Raw genomic sequence first — 27,567 nt, 5'->3', positions numbered from 1 at the left:
GCTTCATGAAAAAGCTCTGGAAATTAAAAAACAATCGTTAGGTCCAAATCATGTTGATGTCGCTATGTCTTTAAACAATCTTGGTAATGTACAAAACTGGAAACTACGACAAAGCTATAGAGTTTCATGAAAAGCTCTGGAAAACAATCGTTAGGTCCAAATCATGAAAATGGTCTGTCTTTAAACAATCTTGGATGGTTACAAAAACTGGAAATGAAAAGCTATAAAGTTTCATGAAAAAGCTCTGGAAAACAATCGTTAGGTCCAAATCATGTTGATGTCGCTACGTCTTTAAACAATCTTGGTGAGGTGTTACATGAAACAGGAAACTACGACAAAGCTATAGAGCTTTATGAAAAAGCTCTGGAAATTCAAAAACAATCGTTAGGTCCAAATCATGTTGATGTCGCTACGTCTTTAAACAATCTTGGTATTGTGTTTCAAAAAACTGGAAACTACGATAAAGCTATAGAGCTTCACGAAAAAGCTCTAGAAATTCAAAAACAATCGTTAGGTCCAAATCATGTTGATGTCGCTAAGTCTTTAAACAATCTTGGTAATGTGTATTATGAAACTGGAAACTACGACAAAGCTATAGAGTTTTACGAAAAAGCTCTGGGAATTCAAAACAATCGTTAGGTCCAAATCATGTTGATGTCGCTACGTCTTTAAACAATCTTGGTAATGTGTATTATGAAACTGGAAACTACGACAAAGCTATAGAGTTTCACGAAAAGCTCTGGAAATTCAAAACAATCGTTAGGTCCAAATCATGTTGATGTCGCTACGTCTTTAAACAATCTTGGTATGTGTATTTTAAAACTGGAAACTACGACAAAGCTATAGAGTTCACGAAAAGCTCTGGAAATTCAAAACAATCGTTAGGTCCAAATCATGTTGATGTTGCTACATCTTTAAACAATCTTGGTAATGTGTATTCTAAAACTGGAAACTACGACAAAGCTCTAGAGTTTCACGAAAAAGCTCTAGAAATTCAGAAACAATCGTTAGGTCCAAATCATTGTTATGTCGCTACGTGTTTAAACAATCTTGGTACTGTGTATTCTAAAACTGGAAACTACGACAAAGCTATTGAGTTTTACGAAAAAGCTCTCGGAATTCGAAAACAATCGTTAGGTCCAAATCATGTTGATGTCGCTGCGTCTTTAAACAATCTTGGTAATGTGTATTATTATACTGGAAACTACGACAAAGCTATAGAGTTTAACGAAAAAGCTCTGGAAATTCAAAACAATCGTTAGGTCCAAATCATGTTGATGTCGCTGCGTCTTTAAACAATCTTGGTAATGTGTATTATTATACTGGAAACTACGACAAAGCTATAGAGTTTAACGAAAAAGCTCTGGAAATTCAAAAACAATCGTTAGGTCCAAATCATGTTGATGTCGCTACGTCTTTAAACAATCTTGGTACTGTGTATTTTAAAACTGGAAACTACGACAAAGCTATAGAGCTTCACGAAAAAGCTCTAGAAATTCAAAACAATCGTTAGGTCCAAATCATGTTGATGTCGCTACGTCTTTAAACAATCTTGGTACTGTGTATTCTAAAACTGGAAACTACGACAAAGCTATAGAGCTTCACGAAAAAGCTCTAGAAATTCAGAAACAATCGTTAGGTCCAAATCATGTTGATGTCGCTACGTCTTTAAACAATCTTGGTACTGTGTATTCTAAAACTGGAAACTACGACAAAGCTATTGAGTTTTACGAAAAAGCTCTCGGAATTCGAAAACAATCGTTAGGTCCAAATCATGTTGATGTCGCTACGTCTTTAAACAGTCTTGGTACTGTGTATTCTAAAACTGGAAACTACGACAAAGCTATAGAGCTTCACGAAAAAGCTAAAGAAATTCGAAAAAAAACGTCAGGAACTAGTCAGGTTGATGTTGCTAAGTCTTTTAAAAAATCTACGTGTAATGTATTATGAAACTCTACAGCCAGGAATCATCCTAAGTAGAACTTAGAACTGCCCATGCCCTGAATTTGACATTCTTCTTTAGACTTTATTTCTAAAGAAAATTGCTTTTATGTTAAAACCAAGTAGTAATTTTTATTGTATGATTGACAAACATACTAAAGTATATTTGGATGACAGAATTTTATGACATAAATTTTGTTAAATAAATACTATCCTGTTAGTTGCTCATATTCTTTGATACATTCAGTAATTTTTTACCCAGCTCCATAAGCCTATGACCATATTCCAGGTTCCTATAATTTCCAAGGGTTACACCTTTCATACCATACATACCACCCCACCATGCTGCAGCCAATATTCCTGTGCTGTCACTATCTCCACCATGAAACATAGAACAAGAACACAATTGAAACCAGGAATCTTTTGCCATCATCAAAGCATCGTAAGCAATCATTGGTGCATCATGACCACTGGATCCACTCCAACCTGCATAACTGACATCTTTATAAAAAGCATCACGTTCAGGTATGTTATATGTCACTGGAAACTTTGGTTCACTGGTTCCATTTCTTAATCCCCATAGTTGAAGTTATGACTCCCAACTATTTTTAAAGTAGCCCCAAGATTTCTTGTTTTCTTCTACATCACGACCAACCTTCTCAATGTATTCCCAAACTTTGGGTAAGACACTTAAAAGTCCTGCTCCCCATTTTTTTGGAGCCATCGTCTGTATAGCATAGGCTGTAAATAAAGCTGCAGTAACAGCCCCAAGATAACCTATAATTAAAATCATTATCTTTAAAGATTGCTAATTTTAGGTCAATTACATTATGATGACCCTATTTACATAATAGCAGCATTTTGATATGGATCATGGATTGAATGGCTGTAGTAGTGAAGACATTAAAGCAAAACAGCAATGGCAATTTAAACAGTTTTTAGAAGACAGAAATTTGGAAATGTGGAAAAGCAATAAAAGGGATGGATCAAAGATATGGTTATTTAAAGTGAGCAATGTTAGAAGGATGGAGGCATTTGAGATGTGGTTCTAGAAAATGATGGATTGCATAGACTTATGCAAACCTAAGGTCAACCTTTTTTCATTTCATTTATAAATTGATATTAGATAAAAGGATATGAAATATTCATTGTAATGGCTTGTTCAAGTAAGTAATCGAAGGAAGAGTTGAAGATAAAACATCTAAGAAAAACAAAAGGATTGAAAAGCTAAATTACTATAAAGGTTTGTTAAAATGAAAAGCAATGCAGATAACAGGAAAACCTAGCAAACTTTATACAAAGCAACACTTGTTGATAGACAAAACACTAGACATTAGTGATTTGATAATTGATACATGATCTGAAATCTTTGCTTTATTATGAAAGGTGAATACCTGTGGGGTGATTATGAGTCATCCTTCCACTTTCAACAGCAATTTCAATTAACATTTCAATTTGATCTTCACAAGGAAACATCAAACCTATACACATGGATCTCATAGCTGCACCACATCCTCCACCTCGTTCATTAAATGGTATAATGTAACCTTTTTTCTCAAGAGGTCGTAACATGAAACATGCCTTTGTTGTGGTCTGCCCAGGAGCTCTTTCCCACATATCCTCAGCACATGTCTTCTTGTACTTTGTAGCCATAATGCTTAATAACTCTTCCGTTGTTGTCCATTCAGAAACCAACGCTTCTGCTGTAGCAATATGTAGTACAGTGTCGTCACTAACCCTCCATCCTTTAATGTCAATTTTATCAAGTCCTCCGAGTTTTTCTAGTTCTTCATGAATTTGAGTACCACTGTAACAGAATTCCCACAAACCATTCTTATAACCTAGAGCATCCCCAACTCCACTGAGAGAACCATAACTGCTTCGTATTTCTCGCATAATTGGACCGTATTTTCAAGAGCCATTTTTAATGTTTACTTCACCGTAGTTTAATGAATTTTTTTTGAAACACGGGGAAAGTACTAAGCTTCCCTCAACTTAGTCAATGTTTGATCGTGAGAATACCGCATTACTTCAAGTTATCCGATTTTGTTAAATACTCGTCGGTAAGCGCGCTCGCACCAGTCTCGGGCAAATCGAAAGTTTTTTTTTTCTAAAGAAACAGATTATGATATTGATGCGAAGTTACAAAACATGACCAAAGTTGCAATTTGGCTGGCTACATAACTTTCAGTGGAATGAGAGTTGAGTGTGAGCTTATTCACAGAAGTTCAATTTTTCAGTAAGTTTGAAATTCAGTTAGATCGTTGCATAATTAAATATGCTGTTCAAAGCAATATTACAATAGTACTTCCATAGAAAGTGAATGCGATCTTTTTTCTTTTCGCTATTCTGAAGCAGTAAACACCATGATGCAAAACAATTACATGTTTTTCATTCTTTAACTGAAGAATAAGTGAAATTGCTACGTACTTGGCAACAATTTTCGTTTCAACCCTTTCAACTTTCATTAATGCAGCAAATCCATCTTGCTGAATATCCCACTTCTCATCTTCTTTGCATTTCTGAATAGATGATAATCATATTATGAAACTGGTAGCTTGCTTGCAGCCTGACTGTTACTAAGGAAGAAAATTTAGGATGTAAACATGCTATGAAAGTGGTAGAGAACATAAAGACACAGTCACTTCATGGCAAAACCTCTTTTTTAACATAGAGACACAGACACTTCACGGCAAAACCTCTTTTTTAACATAGAGACACAGTCTTCATGGCAAAACCTCTTTTTTAACAAAGAGACACAGACACTTCACAGCAAAACCTCTTTTTTAACATAGAGACACAGTCGCTTCATGGCAAAACCTCTTTTTTAACAGAGAGACACAGACACTTCACAGCAAAACCTCTTTTTTAACATAGAGACACAGTCACTTCACGGCAAAACCTCTTTTTAACAGAGAGACAGTCACTTCACGGCAAACCTCTTTTTTAACATAGAGACACAGACACTTCACGGCAAACCTCTTTTTTAACATAGAGACACAGACACTTCACGGCAAAACCTCTTTTTTAACATAGAGACACAGACACTTCACGGCAAAACCTTTTTTTAACAGAGAGACACAGTCACTTCACGGCAAACCTCTTTTTTACATTGGTGGTCAATTGAGACAAGCCTCCAACAGTGATTCTAGAGGCTGCACCACAAATTATTGCATAAGATATGCTCTGAGCATACACTACACATTCTAAATATATTATAGTTTTTTTGTCCAAATTATTTATTCCCTGTTTTCCCCATAAAATCAACCAATACAACCACTTTGGTGGTACCAGTAACTAATATTTCTAAAAGCAGAATCACTTGATATGAAAACGATGCTTTATCAAAGAAATAATCATTTACTTTGAAGAAAGGTAACTTTGCATACCTTTCCTGTAAACTTTCAGTTGATATGTTCATGTAAAAATAAACACGAAAGTTTCAAGACGAATCAAGAGCATTCTGTCACACAAAAACATTACAATGTTTGAAGTGGCATCCAGCCAAACAATTAATGAAAATTAATGGTAGATTCACTTCAACATTTATATGGGAAGCATAAGATCATCTTTAAAGTCAATAAAACATTGTAGGTATTTAATATTTTTAACCCAATGGAAGAAACCAATCTGTATGCATATGAAACCAAAGATTACAAACATTCTAGAATTGATCACATTCTTTAATAATTGCATAAGCCTTTGCCATCCATACCGAGAAATTGCACCCAATGAAACGAGTGTTACTTGATAACGTTTCCAACATTAATCTAACAGAGGGGATATATTTTTGTAGACATAACTAAATTTGAACACATACTTTTGTTGATATGACTGTGCTAATAAATGTAAATTAATATGAATTTGTGCAACTACAAATAATAAAAAGAACACTTTAAAAACTCATACCGCATCATCACTTTGTGTGGTTTCTTTCCTCTTCACGTTACTGTAAAAGAACTCATTTGAGCGTCTGAATTTCTTCATGAATTGACACATTTACCAGGTGTAATCCAAAAATACCGCAACTAACAAAAACCAGTATCACTGCCCGTACTGTGCTCTTGAATTACAAAGTTAGACCATAATTAGTCGAAGTACCATTCTCTCAGCCAGACTTCTCGGATAGATATTTACCAGTACTGAGTGAGTCCTGTTGATCGCTTGCCTTCGAACTTTTGATGTTGCAAACTCTAAAAAACATACATATACAAAGAAATATTGTTCTCATACAGGAAATTTTAAAATTGTACTAAATTAACGCCCTGAAATTTCTCTTTTAAGTTGCACCAGTTGTATTTGCGGTCATACATGCCACTTTACGGCAGAAACTTACCACATGTTGCATTTACGCCATGTTCTAATAACAAAAACCATGACCAGCCGACAATTTTAAGAAATATAGTACAAAACAAATTCCGAAGAAGCAAGACATCTTGAGATGACAAAATATGCATCAAAACAAGACAAGAAGTGAACTGTAAATTTTCGACTTTATCTCAAAGTCATCCTCGGACAGAATGATATTTAAAACCATACATACAAATATAAATTTACAACGCAGGAAATGAGTAAACGGAAGTAAGCAAAAGAAATAATAAATTTGGCGCGATTTTCATTACTTCAAGTAAGTGAAAGTCAAAAGGAGTCTACAAGAATGTAAATATCGAGATAAGATGGCGTCTACTTCTTCTGGTAAAACACCTAAAGGAATCTTAAAACAGACTAATTCTTTGGAGGATCAGAGGTACATTAGTAACTTCTATAAATTTATATTTTTCGCTAAAAATGAAAACAAATACGGTAATGTAGATTTGATTATTTTTGTGAAAATGTTTAAACTAAGATTGTCAAGGACTCTTAAGTTCTTAAGTATCTTTACACATTGTCTGTCTTTTGAAACTGACGAAACAAACTTTCATAAAAATATTTCAATATCAGCCGTGTACGCAAATCTTTGTCATAAAACACAGTGATCTGTTTTGAAATAAATTTGAATTGGATAGTTTGAATGATAATTCTCACAAACAACGTACATAGCGAAGCTAAATGAAAGTAATTAGCAAAATGTCAACTTAAACACTTAACAACCCATTTTAATACTTTGAAAATATTCATTTGTCAACAAAACATGCAAGGCGATCATCTTTTATTTTCTTATTTCCGACTTCCAACTACAAGATGTAAAAAAACAACAAGTTAACAACCCATTGAAATCAATCGAAGTTTAAAGTTTGCATGATTCTGAAGTATTTATTCAGACATTTCAAGGAATTTCAGGTTTGTTTGCCACAGTTTGTACGTATACCTTTTATATAAATTTTCCTGTTTGCTCAATGATTAAAACTGTGTGAGTTTCACTACTGCAAGATCTAACAATAAATACTCTTTGTTCTGTATTTAATAAAACACTGTATTAATCTACTTATTTAACATATAGAAGTAGAATTTATTTTTAAATAAGGTGTCAGAGGCAATGGTATGATATATGACAGTTGCTGCTTTTCAAATCAAAGTTTTGCAGTTTTTGATACACCAAATTGTTCACTGTCACCATAGCAGTGATGACCACATTCACTAGTGTGTAGTGCTGTTTGAGAAGGATTAATCCAAGAACTCTTACCTTTTTTTATAGTGTGGAGGTGCATTTCGATGAAATGAACATTTTACAAACATACCACCCAGCAAACAAAGATTATGGTCACATGAAGATAAATGAACCGCCTACACCTTACAGTTATTCTTGTGAAGATTCTGATACTGAGTCCAATGAAAAACTAGATCCCAACCAGTTGGCAGAAAAGTAAATTATTGAAAGTCTTTGTGTTTCCATTTTACTTTCTCCTTTTTCAATTTTTTTTCCATCATTGGTATGAACATGAGAGCAAATACTGTTGTTTCTTTATAGAATGCAAAATGTTGAACCAACGTCTAAACATGAATCGTATGACAGAAATGAAAGCAGTTGTGATGAAGATATGGATCTGACAGAAGAAGAAAGAAGTAAGTTAATGACACGAGCTTTTAATTTGAATTCAAAATGAAATGAACCAATCACACAATGAAAACGAGTCACATGCATTCTATAACAAACTCATCACTATTTTTTATACATAAAATCTCATTGTAAATCTTTACATTTTATTATACATATACACAAATAAGGAATTTGGTCATGATAGATAACATTTTACCCTCCAGGCATAATAGTATCTTTACTCTAAAGAAAATTTATAACTCATCAGTATTTAAACAAAGTAATGGAAGAAATATCACATGGTTCTTAGGGGCTGTTAACATGAGCTCTACGTAATGGGCAAGCCCTCTCTGTTGGCCTGTATTTTACCTCTCTTTTACATGCGAATTCTAGCCCTACATGCTAGAGCTCGGTTTGAACAGCGATAAATCAGACAATGCCAAAATACATGGATGTTGATGAAATGATAGTTTGCTGGACATTTTTTAAATGTTCTAATTTTTTTATACACGCTGTAAAGCACAATATCTCCTTTTTTAGATCTTAGTCTTCAATCTATATTTATACAAGAACAATTTACCTGTAACCAACGGATGCCACCTTTTCTTCTTCTTCATTATCTTCAGCAATGAAAGGATTTGGTTTATCAAACTTCTCCTTTTCCTCTGAGCGTTTTAAGACTTGCTGTGAGAAATTTTGGTTTATAAAAGTTGCTTCCAGACCAAGGTTCGTCATAGAATTTATGCTTTTCTCTGCATTATCATCTATCGGTGTTTCCACAGCTGTTTCATTAACAGTCAAAAGATCTAAAAAACATAGATCAATAATAAAAAAACAGCTTGTTGTTTCTTAAATTATCAATTAAAACAAAAAATTTACAAACCAAATGCTGATTCATCTCTCATGTCAAAAAATAGTTTTGAGCCAACACGCTAAAATCACATGAAATAAATACTTAATTTATAGTTATAAATATCACTAATAGTATATTGATAATTCTCACAAAAATACTATCCATACATGTGCTATAATGTCCCAAGAGTACACAGATCTTGTACAGGTCATCAATGTAGATATAATGGTATCCGTAGCAAACACATTTCCTTTCATTAAAATCTGGTAAAATCAAAGTAAATTGAACAATTAAATTTTTCAATAAAGTACATAGTTTTATATTTCGTTCCTACAATTCATTTGTAATATGCATACGCTTATAATTCTTCGTTATTATTAGTGGTTAATAACTAACTGGTCATGATTGGTGGTTAATAACTGGTCATGATCGGTGGTTAGTAACTTGTCATGATTGGTGGTTAATAACTTGTCATGATTGGTGGTTAATAACTGGTCATGATTGATGGTTAATAACTGGTCATGATTGGTGGTTAATAACTGGTCATGATTGGTGGTTAATAACTGGTCATGATTGGTGGTTAATAACTGGTCATGATTGATGGTTAACATTTGTGGTTAACATTTGTGGTTAACATTGGTGGTTATCATTGGTGGTTATCATTGGTGGTTATCATTGGTGGTTATCATTGGTGGTTAACATTATGATGGTTATCCAAACCATTTAATTCAATGAAAGCAAGTAATGTTTTCTTACATTTCTGATAACAGGATCATCAGTCGTTGTGACTTTATGGAAAATCCTGTTTTGCAAGGCAAGTGGGACTTCATTCTTAATGTTGACACGATCATAAGCCTTGTCATAATATTCCAGTTCACCACATTTTACCCTATTTAACAAAGCACAGAAATGGAGAGATCTTCATAAACACATAAAAACAAGATATTCATTAGTATCTATTCAGAATAGATGTTAAAATTGCTTTCATTTGTTTAGCAAATTCAAAGAAGGTTTTATACAACAATGAATTCTGATACAACATACAAATCATCTGGATCAAGAACATTTGGTAGACTCAATTTTGATAATCTTGTAAAATCCATTTCTTCGATAACCTTCCACTCTTCCCGAACCATCACAGACGCATTACGTATCCTCTGAGGAGTCTACATATAAGTTAAACATATTGATAGAAAATTACAGTATATCCATAAGTGTACCTGTCATGTTACTATACATTTATTATGTATCCTCTGAGGAGTCTACATATAAGTTAAATATGTAGATATAAAATTACAGTATATCCATAAGTGTACCTGTCACGTTACTACATATTTATTATGTATCCTCCGAGGTGTTCATGGTTGAGGTACATCCGTTTGTGTACCACAATATCTTATGCAAGTCGCATAATTACTATAACTTTATAATGTATCCTTTGGAGTTCAAAGTTTACATACATGTAACACACTATCACAATTCTTTTGTCCACTTTCTTCACTGAAGTTGCACCTTAAAAACTACCCTCCCCCCCCCTCAACTAAGTTTATTACAAACCTGATTTCTTCATTCTTGCAGTTGTTTCTGTTGGCAAAGTGTTTCTGCAATTTATGATGGAGTCTGTTGTCACGAGTCTTCAACAAATTCTGCATCCCAGCTTGCTGATGCTGCATTTGACGCTCTTTATCACGTCGATTATTTCTCTAAAAAAAAAAAAAAATTTTATGTTAATGTTGTTCATATGAAAAGGAGTCATTTAGATGAAGATATTTACAAATATAATAAAGAAGTGATTTTATTTTGAGACTTAAAAGTATAGAAAAGTTTCTATTGTACCTGATTGAATTTGTTCCTATTGTGCATGTAAACAGGCTTTTGTGGTCGACTTGTGTCAACAAGATGGAAAGTTGATTCATCTTCTTCGTGATAATATGCATATTGATTACCACCACCAAATTGATTTAAGTATTTATCTATAGAAGTAAAACAATATGATTAAACTGCATGAAAATAGTGAAGTCTGGACAGAATACAAACTTTGGTATCAACGATCTTGATAAACTGTACTTGACCAATCAGAAACCTACATAAAATGAAAATGTATGTTATAAGACCTGTATTTATACAGTCAACACAAAAAATAATATTTTATCCTCTTAAAAGTGTAGTTAGGTTTTTTAATGATGACTACATAACAATGTTTTACAATAATAGCTAGTAAAATATGATTATAAATTTCACCACGTGACACAAAAATATAAGAACAACTAAAGGTCAGAGTGGAAGATATTGATAGCAAGGAATTTCTTATGAAATATAAAATATTTTACCTTGCCAAGTTTATCTCCTTTAGAGACTGGTTGATAAGGTATTCCTTTAAAAGCATCTGAAACAGAGGTAGGACCCCAGCCGTTTGGGTTGTCTTCAATGACAATAGGAATAAAATGAATTCGTTCAAACGCCATACTGAATATTGACTAGTTTGCATGTTTCCATCAGTCAAAGGTAGAAACGTCATCATTGTTTGTAACCGACGACCATTCCGACGACCCGATGCCAATTAATACCAATTTATCGGAAATCATTTTCGGCATTGTTTTACTGAGAAAGCAAACGTTTGCCTCAAAGCTGATTAAATATTGTACTTTCTAACGATAAAATGAAACTTTGTAAGAAGAAGTTGTCCTATCTTTCATCAAATTTCAACGTATATTGAACAGTGATACTGTCGTCACAGAATAGATAACGTAATCTATTCTTTGTCTTTGTTTTACATAACAATAAAGGCCCAAATTATTTGCCCCGTATCCACTCAAGCGACGCAGACATTTGACGCTTAACTCTTCAGAACGTTGAATTTATCTGAAAGATTGAATGTTCAAAGTCCCAACCGTCGACCAGCAAAAGGTTTGTAAGACAAAAGATAAAGAATTATCATGTGTGTTTACGATGTATAAATGTGACCTTAAATACAAAATGTTTGTCATATTTAATTAATATATTTTTACTAAATATTAGTCACACCCTAGTACTATGAAATATACATCATAGATACCCGTAGCAATTTGTAATCCTGTAATTGTATACCAATCAAACGAAGTTGCAAAATACAAACAATTTACTTACGAAAAATAATTACTGCCATCGAAAGGAAGGCCTGTTTATCGTGATGTGTTTGTTTGCCAAGAAATTCAAATTGCTTGCTAGCATGCAATTATATTCATCTTTGGTCCGGACGGTATATTTATAAAATATGTGTTATTTTATTATACTTGTGATAGTATGAAGTGACATTTATGAATCTGGAGGAAAATTAAGTTTAAAATTGCAAATGGACTGATGCATGCCATCATTGATAATTGAAATATTTAGTCGGATTTTTTTAAACATTTAGTCGTTTTGTAACTTTGCAATTATCTTTCGTCGAGCTGTTGACGCTAATATGAATGTTTTATGCAGTGCGGTGTTTGCTTAAATTGTCCGGCAAAGTGCGAAGATCATATCTTCATTTAATTTCTGTTGACGCTAATGTTACTATAAGGCATGAACTATGATCACCATTTTTAACTAATATGTATGCGGTCGCGTTGTTTATATTAAATCTCTCATCTGTTTGTTGAGTATGTGACATGAAAGAACTAAAGCAAGCATAATTTTGTTCACAATGTCGTCTTACTTTAGAAAGAAAGTAATTTTAGAAAATTAAGCGATATTTTAGAACTACACTAATGACATAACAAATTAGCTAAAGCAGCATCTCGATAAAGTATCACTAAACATGCATGAGAAATCATATCTAAATTGATATACCAACTTTCTAACTATTGACAATAAGCTGCATTGTAAAGGAAAGCAAAACCTGTTCAAAGGTAGGCGAGATGAAATAGCATACTTGTCTATGGATATAAGGGGAATCTGTGAAAATTTATGTAGGAGGATAGCATGTCCAATCATGCATCACCTCCATTTTTTGCCGACGCCACTTTTGACTAATCGCTGTGTGTCTAACAAAATGCTGTTAATTGTATAAAGCTAACCATTCATTTTAAAACTTAGAACATTTGTAATATAAGCAAATGTTGAACACAGGAAGAATGTGTTTACACAGAGAAAGACGCAACCGAATCTATTTTTGGGAAATGTTCATTCATGCAACAAAGTGAGCTTTTAAAAATATAGTTTAGGCCATGTTTAACAGTTTTAAGGTTTACTTTCATTGCAACCTTTACTGTTGTATCCACAGTTTCTTTATTGATCATAAGTAAATATAATTGCGTGCAGTTGATGTTTGCCACGTATTCATAATTTACAATGGTTTATTAAATAACAAAGGATTTTTATAGTAAGAACTGACTTATGCAAGAATATACATGTATGGAATTTTTCATTAATGATGGAAAAAACTCCATTCACAGTTGCGAAAATCGTGTCTTAATCATTGGCATTCAAATCTTGTCTTAGAAAGATGATTCTCTATTCCTGAGTTAAAACTTGTGAAACTTTATAAGATTTAGCAGTAGTCCTTTGGAATTTGACTAATCTCAATGTTATTATGTACTCTGCATGAGGTTCTTATTTATGTATTTTTACTTCTATAACAATTGTTTTTAGTCAGTGATGTATACTTAGTTATATAACTAGAATGTTCTACATAGGCGTCATTAATGTTTTATAATACTGTTTGTTAAAGGAGATCCTGACTCACTCTTCATCTTCGCTATTTAAATGTGTTTATGTAACAAAACTTACATGGATAAAGATTGATGTAACAATAAGGTATGAATTATGATCACCATTTTAAACTGATATGTATGTGGTCGCGTTCTTTTTAATAAATCTCTCATCCTTTGTTAGGTATGTGACATGTAAAGAACTGAAGCAAGCTTAATTTCGACGTCGAGGTCGTCAGATATAAAGTCTTACTTCTACAACAAAGGTAATTTTACAAAAGTAAAGCGACATTTATATCCACATTACGGACTTAACAAATTAGCTAAAGAAACATCTATAGATGAAGTATGGATAAACATGCATGAGAAATCATATCTAAATTGATATACCAACTTTTTAACTATTGACTATAAGCTGCATGGTAGGAAAACAGTAAAACCTGTTCAAAAGTATTGGGAGGAAGAATAGCATGATTGTATTTTCTACATGTAGGACGCTGACATTTTCTTTACTTACCCTTGCATTCATCTCTAGTGGATACAGTTTGTGAAGAGGCTTGCTTATGTGCAGTGGCTTTCCTGGCTAAAAACTTTGACTTGCGCTGCTCAGACTATATTATCTTTTCCCTTGATCAATCTCTCAATTCTTGCATTTTCCCAAATCCTCTTTTCAAACTTTCCTCAAACACAAGAACTACATCACCTACTTTCGGACACAAAATACCCTTTACTTTGCCAGCCTTATGACACTTCCTTACACTTGTTAAATATTCCTTCCTCCACCTGGACAAAAAATGCTTTCTCAATCTTGCTAAATACCTAAACCTACGCTTGACCACTCCTGAATCTTCGTCATTAATAGTATGCATAATTCTTTTGTCTGGAATAGATGTTAATCTTCTTCCAAACATAAGATGTGCAGGAGTCAGTACATCTACATTCACTTCATCTTCATATACATAAGTCAATGGTCTAGACTACTCTAGAGTTTAACGTACGTTAAACCTCAACTAATGTTGTTAACAATTCTTTCTCGTTCAATTTAGTGCTACCCAACACCTTCCTCAGACAGCATTTCACCAATGCTACCATTCTTTCAAAAAATCCACCCCACCAGGGTGTCCTCGCCAAATTAAACTTCCATATCAACCGATTTCCTTCCAAAAATGACTTTGCTACCTTAATTTCATAAATCCCCTTCAACGCTTTCTCAGTTGCTTTAAATGTTTTGGCGTCGTCCCAAACTATTAGCGAGGGTGCTCACATTCTAGCAGTAAATCTTTGCATACAATTCAAAAAACAAAGTGCACTTAAACTATCAACTAAATCAAGACAAACTGTTCTTGTAACACAGCAGGAAAATAGTGCGAAGTATACTTTTACCATCTGTCCACCTTCTTTTGAAAACAATAGACCAGCAGCAAAATATACTCCTACTTTAGAAAAGGGTGGTGAATACTGAACTCTAAAATCTGCTAAATCTGCTTGCACTCGTGCTTTATAAGCCTCTCCTTGATGTCTTCTACAAATCCTGCAATTTCCTAACACCTTCTTCACGATCTCTCTACTTTGTTTCCCATTATTTGCCTCGTAGCTGAACAAAAGTCGCTCTTACCCCACTATGATGAACCTTCCTGTGGCAATCTTTCAATAATAAATCGGTTAAGTGATGATCCTTAGGCAATAAAATTGGTTCTCTAGCTTCTAGCTCTAAATCTGACACTTCCAATGTTTTAGTCCTCTTTGTCCCGAGTTTAACTCTTGCCTTCAAATTGTCTACAAACGCACAATGATAGCTATGACACTTATTAGTCTCTTTATATTACTAAATTTGCCAAATTTTATCACACAATCTTTATCTACTACCTGTGTGTTAGCCAATACTGTCTTCTCGACTTCCGCAAGACTTTCCTCTGTAGTTTTAACCTCTTTTGGCATTGGCCAATCACAATGGGGACCTGACAGCCACTTCAGTCCCTTCCACTAAAGTTCACTTTCCTTTAATTGTGATGTCGTAATTCCCCTTAAACCTAATCCGCTGGGTTGTCTACACCGGACAATGTTTCCAGTCATCCTTCCTGCTCAATCTTAAAATCTCGTTAACTCTATGGCGCACAAACTGTTTCCATTCTCCCCTATTACCAATCTAGCACAATGCAGTCATACTGTCCAACCAATAGTATGTACCATTAAATTGAACGTAACCTTCTAAGGCCAACTTCACTGTGTCCATCAACTATGCTAATATTCCAGCTGACATCACTTCTAATCCGGGAGTTGTCTGCAATTTTATTGGCGCTATCCTTGTTTTCGACGTAAGCAACTCTACGTGGTAGGCACCGTTTAGCTCTGTCACAAAATATACGACCGCACAGTATGCCTTTTGGCTGGCATCTGCGTACCCATGCAAGTAACACTTTACCTTACCAAGTAAATTACCATACACACATCTCGCCACAACTAAATCCCTGACTCTCTCTAAATCTTCTATCCATCTCTCCAACGTTTTTTCTTGTCACCTTCCAGCTCATTATCGCATTCAGCTTAATACACAGCTCCAGAAACAATAACTTAGCACAAACGATAACAGGACTTATAATAACTAAGGGATCGAATAATCCTGCAAGTATACTTAGTATATTTCGTTTACTTGGAATGATTGCCTTTGCTCTTTCAGCCAATTTCCAGAGGCTAAATACAAAGCGATCCGACTTACACTCCCATCCCAATCCTAGTACTTTCTCAAAACTTCCAATGATACTATTTTCCCCAACTGATGCTTTGGCATAAGTTTGCTTATCAACCACTTTCGAATTATTAAATTCTGCCCTTCTTTCCTCTAAAATGCTTTCTCTCTTTTCTATTTCTTTCAAAACATTCTCATCGTTACTAAGCCACTTCCTAAGCCTAAATCCTCCGCAGACAATCGTTCACTTGCTGACTCATACAACCTCATTACTTTCTTCTTGGATTGTTCACCGGAAACTAGATCATCGACATAAAAGCTATCTCTGAGTTTTTTAACAATTCCCTGTCTATCTCTATGAATGAGTTATTGTCGTTTTTGCTTTTCGACCATTTTACTGCGTTTCCTGCTAATTTCATGTCTAATTCTTACAAAATCAGCATAGAAACAGGACATTGTTTAGTTTGAATCTAAAAAAGAATTTTATTGATTTAATTGCTTTGCTCAGCTAAACGATATCGTCAAGGCAACAAGGGCATCAAGTACAGCAAACAAATACAGCATCGGCAAGGCATGACACAAGACGCTTTGAGACAATGTTTATCATTTACATTGCTATATAACTGGCAACAACTAGTGGGGGAACTCGTTCAAGTGAAAAAAGCTTGTCAGAACAACACCAAAGCTTTTTCGCTTAAGCTGACCGCCAGTTTTTTTTTGGCTAGACTGCAGTTTAGCGGACACGCGAAGCGCTTGTATGGGAGAGCGGGCTCGTTTTGGCATATGATTATATGGTAGGGTTGGGGTCAGTGTCCAAGGTGTCCGCTAAGCTGCAGTAGTCCGGGCTAAAACACACTAGGCAGTCACAACACCTGCAAAACGGTGTAAATTAATAACAATTACACTTCTCATTTCTATAGTAGTTGATCTATCTGCACATGCTTCAGTAGTTTTTCTATCTACACATGCTTCAGTAGTTTTTCTATCTACACATGCTTCAGTAGTTTTTCTATCTACACATGCTTCAGTAGTTGATCTATCTACACATGCTTCAGTAGTTTTTCTATCTACACATGCTTCAGTAGTTTTCTATCTACACATGCTTCAGTAGTTGATCTATCTACACATGCTTCAGTAGTTGATCTATCTACACATGCTTCAGTAGTTTTTCTATCTACACATGCTTCAGTAGTTTTTCTATCTACACATGCTTCAGTAGTTTTCTATCTACACATGCTTCAGTAGTTGATCTATCTACACATGCTTCAGTAGTTGATCTATCTACACATGCTTCAGTAGTTGATCTATCTACACATGCTTCAGTAGTTGATCTATCTACACATGCTTCAGTAGTTGATCTATCTACACATGCTTCAGTAGTTTTTCTATCTACACATGCTTCAGTAGTTGATCTATCTACACATGCTTCAGTAGTTGATCTATCTACACATGCTTCAGTAGTTGATCTATCTACACATGCTTCAGTAGTTGATCTATCTACACATGCTTCAGTAGTTGATCTATCTACACATGCTTCAGTAGTTTTTCTATCTACACATGCTTCAGTAGTTGATCTATCTACACATGCTTCAGTAGTTTTCTATCTACACATGCTTCAGTAGTTTTTCTATCTACACATGCTTCAGTAGTTTTTCTATCTACACATGCTTCAGTAGTTTTTCTATCTACACATGCTTCAGTAGTTGATCTATCTACACATGCTTCAGTAGTTGATCTATCTACACATGCTTCAGTAGTTTTTCTATCTACACATGCTTCAGTAGTTGATCTATCTACACATGCTTCAGTAGTTGATCTATCTACACATGCTTCAGTAGTTGATCTATCTACACATGCTTCAGTAGTTGATCTATCTACACATGCTTCAGTAGTTTTTCTATCTACACATGCTTCAGTAGTTGATCTATCTACACATGCTTCAGTAGTTGATCTATCTACACATGCTTCAGTAGTTTTTCTATCTACACATGCTTCAGTAGTTGATCTATCTACACATGCTTCAGTAGTTTTTCTATCTACACATGCTTCAGTAGTTTTTCTATCTACACATGCTTCAGTAGTTGATCTATCTACACATGCTTCAGTAGTTTTTCTATCTACACATGCTTCAGTAGTTGATCTATATACACATGCTTCAGTACATCATCCTTTACAGGACCTAATGACGTTGAAATCTTTTGAATTTTTTTACAAAAGCATTTTAATAACTTCACATTTTTCATGGCACAAACTTTATTCGTAAAGCGGTAGAGACCATAGAGAAATGTAAAGTAAATGGCACGCAATCAACGAGTAAATCGAAATAGCGCTCAAACATTTTCGCGTATTCAGTTTGAGCATATCATTGGGGTGACTCACAAACATTCTTCTCTCTATATATATAGCATTTTGAAAACAGAAAGGCATTTCTAAAAGCTCAAAAACGATATATGACGTAGCTCTTTGACATGCAGGTGCGACTTTTGATTCTTTTTATGTTAAAAATTACAATTGTAAATGCAATAAAATGTGATTAAAATGCTAAAGTTTTAAGAGTGTTTAAAATACTCCTCTTAAAAGTTTAGCATAACCGAAAAGTAATATTCAACAACTGATTTTACGTAAATGATTCCCAAAAATACTATTTTATCAACATAAATTAAAAACTTTCGTTTCAAGTAAAATTTATCAAAGATAGCTAAGATTATTAATTTAGTAGTTTATGGTCTTCTAAAAATTGATGAAAAGTTTCTACGATTACCATTCAATCCTCGTAGCCAAAGAAAAAAACGATAATGTGTTACAGCCTGTTGCAAAACAAATACATTTACTAAGTTATGTTTAAATAAACGCATTATAGACTATGATTGGCATTACCATAAGCGTTACATAGTATATTCAAGAAAAGGCTACCAGCTAGAACATTATACCATATTCTTAGAAACAGTCTAAAAGATATAAGACGTCAAAAAATGACGATCTAAGATTATAGAAATCTAAATTCCTATGTCTGTCTTTTGGAAAGTCACGTGAACTGTCCAGTAAAGTACTTGATTTCAATATTGTTGATACATCAATTTTTTGCAGATAGAATCAAGAGAAAAAAGAAACCTATTTTACATTAGGCAAATAATTAATGTTGTTCAAAAGGAACTTGCTTCGTTTTTCATCAAACAATGGAACTTTCATTACAAATCATCTCATGGAGAATGGGATGATACACCCAAAAGTGGCAAAAAATTTTGCACTTTAGAATCAGGAAAAAAAATAGACCAAAAAACAAAAATATCAGGATGGAGACACCAGTAAGTGGGACTGTACGATATTATTTGATGCAATAATTTTTCAAATTCAATTAAAAGCATCTTGACAAAGAAAACAAAGGATGCTGTTCATGCACTTCGTTGTGAAAGAAACAAGTACGCACATTGGTATGAAGGGGAATGCTCAGATGATGATTTTGATGATATAGTCAATATCATTGAAAAATCATTTCAAGATTTGAAATTTTCTCGATGAAATCAATGAAATAAAAATCATCGAAACTGTTTTAATTCGTTCCAAGTTCTTCCTTCAAAACCTAATCATTTTTGTTGAACGCACTGAATTACGAGATAAAATTATAAAAGATCTTGAAAAATTGATAACAATGATAAACTGACATATTTTACATCACTGGTAATCCTGGCAGTGGTAAATCACAACTTGCAAGACAGGTTTGTGAAAAATATCGTGTGATTGGAAAAATAGAACTTCGTTTGTAATGACTCTCGATGGAAAAATGAGGAATCTCTTTTAAAACTTACTGTGAACTTGGATACCGTTTAAACTGTGACAAGTATATGATTAAAAATTTGAAGATGAAAATTGTTCCATCGCAGACAAAGTGAAGAATTTGCGATCGTTAGTATCCACACGATTAAAATTCTGGCAAAATTGGTTGATCATTGTAGACAACGTGGCACAGCTCAGCAAAATTTCTTCATTACTCCCCCAAGTTGGTGATCCCATGTGGATAAATGGACAAATCATAGTAACTATCCAGAACACAGATGCCGTACCTCAAGACGATGAGTTTAACAAACATATTTCTATCAGAAGTGGAATGAATGATAAAGAATGTTGTCAACTGTTGAATATTACACTAAAGATGAAAATACTGATGATCAATTGTTGAATGAAGTATCACACGCATTAGGTCGTCAACCGCTGGCTTTGGCTGCTGCTGGTTATTATGTCAGTCGTGTAAACAAAGCAAACTGCTCATTTACTTGGAAACAATATTTAAAGAAAATATCTTCAGAAGAACAAGAAAACATGGACGCCACTTTTGTTAAATTTAACTCGGTATATCCTAGAAGTATGTTACAAGCTTCACTTTTAGCTGTCAGACAAAATGCTGAAGAATCCTCAATATTGGCAAATGTTATTAACTTTTTTTCCGTGATATCGTTTGATCCTATACCACGAGACATTATTGTTTTTTATGTTCAAGAAATTGATCCCAAACACTCAAAGGAAGATATATGTCTTTGTTTAAAGGACTGCTCATTGTTCTTGCATTCAGAAAATAATGACATTAGTCTACATCGCATTGTTCACAAAGCAATTATTGTTTATCAATCTGAACATTCAAATGAAGAACATGAAATGGAAACTAACGTTGATCAAATATCTAAAGCACTTTACATGTTTAAAGAGAGAGACGACGAAATCAAATTAATGCCACATCTTGAAAAAATTGTTCAATTATTAAAGACCAACAAGACAAAAATCAACATGAACACTTTACAAGTTTTCCAATATTTTGTTGACAAATTAAGACATTTTGGAAAATACGATCTTGCTCTTGAACTATTGGATAAATTTAAATCAGAAGAATCTAGTTATGACAAAGCTTGGTATTTTAACATCCTTGGTCTTTTATACCATGATACTGGAAACTACAGCAAAGCTATAGAATTTTATGAAAAAGCTATGGAATTTAAAAAACAATCGTTAGGTCCAAATCATGTTGATGTCGCTAGGTCTTTAAACAATCTCGGTACTGTGTATAATGAAACTGGAAACAACAACAAAGCGATAGAATTTCATGAAAAAGCTCTGGAAATTCTAAAACAATCGTTAGGTCCAAATCATGTTGATGTCGCTACGTCTTTAAACAATCTTGGTAATGTGTATTATGAAACTGGAAACTACGACAAAGCTATAGAGTTTCATGAAAAGCTCTGGAAATTCAAAACAATCGTTAGGTCCAAATCATGTTGATGTCGCTGCGTCTTTAAACAATCTTGGTAATGTGTATAATGAAACTGGAAACTACGACAAAGCTATAGAGTTTCATGAAAAGCTCTGGAAATTCAAAACAATCGTTAGGTCCAAATCATGTTGATGTCGCTGGTCTTTAAACAATCTTGGTAATGTGTTTATGAAACTGGAAACTACGACAAAGCTATAGAGTTTTATGAAAAGCTCTGGAAATTAAAAACAATCGTTAGGTCCAAATCATGTTGATGTCGCTGGTCTTTAAACAATCTTGGTAATGTGTATGAAACTGGAAACTACGACAAAGCTATAGAGTTTCAAAAAGCTCTGGAAATTCAAAACAATCGTTAGGTCCAAATCATGTTGATGTCGCTGTCTTTAAACAATCTTGGTAATGTGTATAAAAACTGGAAACTACGACAAAGCTATAGAGTTTCACGAAAAGCTCTGGAAATTCAAAACAATCGTTAGGTCCAAATCATGTTGATGTCGCTGGTCTTTAAACAATCTTGGTAATGTGTATTATAAACTGGAAACTACGACAAAGCTATAGAGTTTCATGAAAAGCTCTGGAAATTCGAAAACAATCGTTAGGTCCAAATCATGTTGATGTCGCTGCGTCTTTAAACAATCTTGGTTTGTGTTAATGAAACTGGAAACTACGACAAAGCTATAGAGTTTACGAAAAGCTCTGGAAATTAAAACAATCGTTAGGTCCAAATCATGTTGATGTCGCTACGTCTTTAAACAATCTTGGTAATGTGTATATGAAACTGGAAACTACGACAAAGCTATAGAGTTTCATGAAAAGCTCTGGAAATTCGAAAACAATCGTTAGGTCCAAATCATGTTGATGTCGCTGCGTCTTTAAACAATCTTGGTAATGTGTTAAAAAACTGGAAACTACGACAAAGCTATAGAGTTCGAAAAGCTCTGGAAATTCGAAAACAAACGTTAGGAACTAGTCAGGTTGATGTCGTTAAGTTTTAAACAATCTAGGTGTGTTGTATTATGAAACTCGGGAATATGACAAAGCTTTACAGTTACACTTTGGTAGCTACGTGTTTCAAAGAAAATTGTGCCTTCTAAATTATGTTAAGCCTATTTTTAACACATAGACCGTAGGAGCAAGGCTTCCACCTGCCAAGTCAGCCCTCTCCCTCAGAAGGTATTTTTGGTAGTGAATAAAACGTTTGCAATTTGCATTTTGTGAGGTAAAATGAACCTAAAGATGTAATGATCCTTGTCTATATATAGTTTCACTGATATCTAGTCAATAAACTTACTCTACAGCCAGGAATCATCCTAAGTAGAACTTAGAACTGCCCATGCCCTGAATCTGACATTCTTCTTTAGACTTTATTTCTAAAGTAATTTGTTTTATGTTATAACCAAGTAGTAATTTTTATTGTATGATTTACAAACATACTAAAGTATATTGGGATGACAGAGAATTTTGTTAAATAAATACTATCCTGTTAGTTGTTCATATTCTTTGATACATTCAGTAATTTTTACCAGCTCCATAAGCCTATGACCATATTCCAGGTTCCTATAATTTCCAAGGGTACACCTTTCATACCATACATACCACCCCACCATGCTGCAGCCAATATTCCTGTACTGTCACTATCTCCACCATGAAACATTGAACAAGAGCACAATTGAAGCCAGGAATCTTTTGCCATCATCAAAGCATCGTAAGCAATCATTGGTGCATCATGACCACTGGACCCACCCCAACCTGCATAACTGACATCTTTATAAAAAGCATCATGTTCAGGTATGTTATAATTTACTGGAAATTTTGGTTCACTGGTTCCATTCATTAATCCCCGTAGTTTAAGATATGACTCCCAACTATTTTTAAAGTAGCCCCCAAGATTTCTTGTTTTCTTCTACATCACGACCAACCTTCTCAATGTATTCCCAAACTTTGGGTAAAACACTTAAAAGTCCTGCTCCCCATTTTTTTGGAGCCATGTTCTGTATAGCATAGGCTGTAAATAAAGCTGCAGTAACAGACCCTAGATAACCTATAATTAAAATCATTATCTTTAAAGATTGCTAATCTTAGGTCACTTACATTATGATGACCCTATTTACATAATAGCAGCATTTTGATATGGATCATGGATTCAATGGCTGTAGTAGTGAAGATATTAAAGCAAAACAGCAATGGCTATTCAAACAGTTTTTAGAAGACAGAAATGTGGAAAAGCGATAAAAGGGATGGATCAAAGATATGGTCATTTAAAGTGAGCAATGTTAGAAGGATGGAGGCATTTGAGATGTGGTTCTAGAAAATGATGGATTGCATAAACTTATGCAAACATAAGATCAACCTTCTTTTATTTCATTTATAAATTGATATTAGATAAAAGGATATGAAACATTCATGGTAATGGCTTGATCAAGTAAGTAATCGAAGGAAGAGTTGAAGATAAAATATCTAAGAAAAGCAAAAGGATTGAAAAGCTAAATCACTATAAAGGTTTGTTAAAATGAAAAGCAATGCAGATAACAGGAAAACCTAGCAAACTTTATACAAAGCAACACTTGTTGATAGACAAAACATTAGACATTAGTGACTTGATAATTGATACATGATCTGAAATCGTTGCTTTATTATGAAAGGTGAATACCTGTGGGGTGATTATGAGTCATCCTTCCACTTTCAACAGCAATTTCAATTAACATTTCAATTTGACCTTCACAAGGAAACATCAAACCTATACACATGGATCTCATAGCTGCACCACATCCGCCACCTCGTTCATTAAATGGAATAATGTAACCTTTTTCCTCAAGAGGTCGTAACATGAAACATGCCTTTGTTGTGGTCTGCCCAGGAGCTCTTTCCCACATATCCTCAGCACATGTCTTCTTGTACTTTGTAGCCATAATGCTCAATAACTCTTCCGTTGTTGTCCATTCAGAAACCAACGCTTCTGCTGTAGCAATGTGTAGTACAGTGTCGTCACTAACCCTCCATCCTTTAATGTCAATTTTATCAAGTCCTCCGAGTTTTTCTAGTTCTTCATGAATTTGAGTACCACTGTAACAGAATTCCCACAAACCATTCTTATAACCTAGAGCATCCCCACTCCACTGAGAACCATAACTGCTTCGTATTTCTCGGATAATTGGACCGTATTTTCAAGAGCCATTTTAATATGTTTACTTCACCGTAGTTTAATGAATTTTTGAAACACGGGAAAGTACTAAGCTTCCCTCAACTTAGTCAACTAATAAAACGTAAAATCTTTTCTTTGCTTTGTTTCAATATTGTTTCATACTATTGTTTAGATTTAGACGAGAGCGTTGGGAGACTGGGACTGTTATTTTGTAATCCTTAATCTTTACCCGATTCCATGATCTTCAATCTGATTAACATGTTGCTTCTTGCAAAGATTCTTTAAAATTTAAAAGTTCCTTCCTTATATCATGGATTATCCGACACGGATTTAATCCAAACTTGACAATTTGATTGCACATATACTAAAAAACAGTGTATTGGGAATCGAACCCAAAGACTAAATTTTCCGCTCTTTGAAGATACCCCACAGTTGGGCTGTTTTTTTTCTTGGAAAGTTCAGACGATTTTGGCTATTGAACATATTTTGAATATTTTATAGTTCCAAAATTTGATCTTTGTAGAATTTTGAAGCTCAAATTTGGTAAGTTATTGCTTGATCGTAATAGACAAAAACAGGTCAAGAGCTTTGTCGTTCAATTACACTTCACAATTTAAAGTCACAAACAATAAACAATTATCAGCTTTTTTATAATGCCGGTTTAGCATTAAAATGCTTAAATATCCAACTTTACGCCCCAAATACATGCAAGTTTAACTTTCACATTTACAATAAGTGTTAAGTAAATAAATATAAAAATGATTAAACTGAAATCACCCAAACTGTTCTAAAATGCAGAATTGCTTAAACATGACGCTGTTTTTAACGAAAGTGAAGATGGCTGTAAATTTTAGCTGATAGACCCTAGGTTCGCTCAGCTAAGCATCCATAGCCTTCAAATTGCATTTCTTTTGTTCCATGGTTGTATATGACAAGTAGTACAAGTTTAGTCCCACACCAAGGTCACTGTTTTTTTGATGACTTAACCGAAATAAAAATCCCTAATGGAAAACCTGAACGGTATAAACCAAAACCGAACACAACGGCACGAGAATTTGGAGAATACTGAAGAGGAAAAACCATTAGGGATTTCAGCCGAAGTTCCGCGCCCGGGGACCCTTAGAAACAAAATCTTTACTTACCTTTGCAACGATGCAAATACCAAAAAGAAAAACCGTCAATTTCTCAAAAGACACCTTCAAGTCCAAAAATCTTTCAAGTATTTTAGTTATGGATATAATTCGCCATTTTTAACGTACATACAACTTACGTACAAACCGCCACATTTTAGTTTTACCGCACGTAAACCGATCATGAACTCGACAATTTTCTACTTTGGACGAGAAAATTGTGTAATTTGATGGGAATTTCTTTAACGTGTGTTTTTCTTATCTAATCCACATCCGAATCAGTCGCACCTAGCGCCACCTTAGCAGTCCCTATTTTGCACCGTTTCATTCAGTGCTTTGCGCGCCCGGTGCCACTAACGCTTAAAGTTGGAGCAAGCGCTTGCTGCATGACATGGATTAGATAAATGTACTTCAAAATATTTTAAGCAGACAGACGAAATTTAATATTTTTTGAAACAATTTAGAACACTTGAAGAAGCACACGTTAAGTTTGGTTACCGAGGGACCGTGGATGGTTTAACCAAACAACCGGCAGCGCTTGATTTAAGTTATGTTTTAGTTTGACAATTATCACATAGATGACTACATAGCAACGCGAATGGTGAACATGGAAACCATCGTGTAACTATTTTGTATCATATGTGATAACGTTCGGTTTGTCTTCATGGTAACCATCAAAGAAAACAAACAATGTGCTTTTATTAAAACTATGTTTCGTGTTAGTTTGGTTAATATGAAGCCATTCCGCATACTTAGACCTGGTGTACTAAACATTTTTTATGCCTGTTTTTGCTGTGGCTTGCCGCATCGAAATTCCCAGGAATGAAGTTTTCTTAATAAGAAAACAACATATCCATTTTTACATTAACAGTAATTGCCACGCCGCTCCTAAACTGCAAATGTCTTGACAAACTGAAGACTATTTAAGTTTCAATTTGTCGATTTGAAAATGACAGACAAGATTAAAGTTTCCTTTGAAAGATTTTGAAAAATTTAGTCATTTCTCTTGATAGTAGAGTTCATCCTTTAAATTTATAAAATTTCTAACTCCATACTCATTATCTAAGCGTAGCAACTACTTGCTTCAACTACAGCGCATGCCTAAGCTATCTAAGCTTCCTACCAGCGCATGGCACCGGAATTCCGCCCTGGAAAGGAATGCCCCTTGAAGGAAGTAACCCATCATGCCCTTAACTTAACTTAACTTAGTGCATATTGCACCTACGGGTGACGTCCAATCGGGGTGGGCTGAACTACTCATGCATTATAGGGGATCCATGCAGGAGTGCCTTAATAGTCAATGTAGAAAGCCGTTCATGAAATTGGCCAACTACAACGACTGCATGCTCTTACCGTACTTGGAGAGAGATATTTTTCTTTCCACCATAACCACGACAATCCCTTGGTCTTCGATAGGCCTTGCACGCTTGATCCAATCTTCAAAGGTCTTCTTACAGATGCTATTTGCATCCTCTACGCTAAGGTACCATTTGTACCCACTAACTTCAAGTTGAAGTTGCCTTCCTTGGGCCAAACTTCACTTGCATTTCCGATTCTAAGCTATGGTCCTGCCTATCCTTCTGCGAGGCAACAACCGCTGCGATCATGCGTAGCTCCTTAAAGCAGTATATTCACACGGAGGTTTTTCGAAGGTAAATTATACAGAACAACACAATTGTTGCATGCAAGTCACAGATTTAAAATTGTTCATACAAATTCACGCTTACTAAGACACAAATTTTAAAAAGAACTAAAGCAGCACGGATAAACACAATTGGATTATTTTAACCAAAAGAACACTTTTATTACCTCTTAATCAAGACTATTTTTGAAAATGCAGATGTAAATTTCTTTAAATATATATATTTGCATTGCTGCATTAAAAAAATAGCCTTACAGTGGAATATA

At 34.3% G+C, this 27,567-nt stretch overlaps 1 protein-coding gene, 1 long non-coding RNA gene and 3 pseudogenes across 2 annotated transcripts; 2 read left to right on the top strand and 3 right to left on the bottom strand.

The window, feature by feature from the left end:
• Window positions 1-2,053: 2,053 nt before the first annotated feature.
• LOC124456690 lies at window positions 2,054-6,492 on the bottom strand (annotated as a pseudogene).
• A 125-nt stretch (window positions 6,493-6,617) lies between these two features.
• On the top strand, window positions 6,618-7,748 carry LOC124457254 (protein phosphatase inhibitor 2-like). The gene is made up of 2 exons (XM_047007534.1): window positions 6,618-6,688; window positions 7,577-7,748. The coding sequence occupies exons 1-2, from the start codon at window positions 6,618-6,620 to the stop codon at window positions 7,746-7,748; spliced, it is 243 nt and encodes an 80-aa protein (XP_046863490.1).
• Window positions 7,042-11,272, bottom strand: LOC124457253 (annotated as a pseudogene).
• Window positions 11,273-13,506: 2,234 nt separating this feature from the next.
• Window positions 13,507-19,400, top strand: LOC124456728. The gene is made up of 4 exons (XR_006952417.1): window positions 13,507-13,547; window positions 13,626-13,707; window positions 18,533-18,601; window positions 19,215-19,400. It is a non-coding gene; the product is annotated as an uncharacterized LOC124456728 (long non-coding RNA).
• A 3,462-nt stretch (window positions 19,401-22,862) lies between these two features.
• LOC124457252 lies at window positions 22,863-24,562 on the bottom strand (annotated as a pseudogene).
• Between the last annotated feature and the right edge of the window lie 3,005 nt (window positions 24,563-27,567).

This window comes from Xenia sp. Carnegie-2017, unplaced genomic scaffold, assembly GCF_021976095.1.
Source record: "Xenia sp. Carnegie-2017 unplaced genomic scaffold, XeniaSp_v1 HiC_scaffold_6, whole genome shotgun sequence".
Taxonomy (NCBI): Eukaryota; Metazoa; Cnidaria; class Anthozoa; order Malacalcyonacea; family Xeniidae; genus Xenia; species Xenia sp. Carnegie-2017.
This window is presented reverse-complemented; position numbering and strand designations above follow the sequence as displayed.

Bases quoted from the DNA above. Each gene is read 5' to 3' on its own strand.
- LOC124457254 (XM_047007534.1), top strand. From the start codon at position 6,618: ATGGCGTCTACTTCTTCTGGTAAAACACCTAAAGGAATCTTAAAACAG. The intron at 6,689-7,576 runs GTACATTAGTAA...CTTTTTTTATAG, and splicing joins AATTCTTTGGAGGATCAGAG to TGTGGAGGTGCATTTCGATG.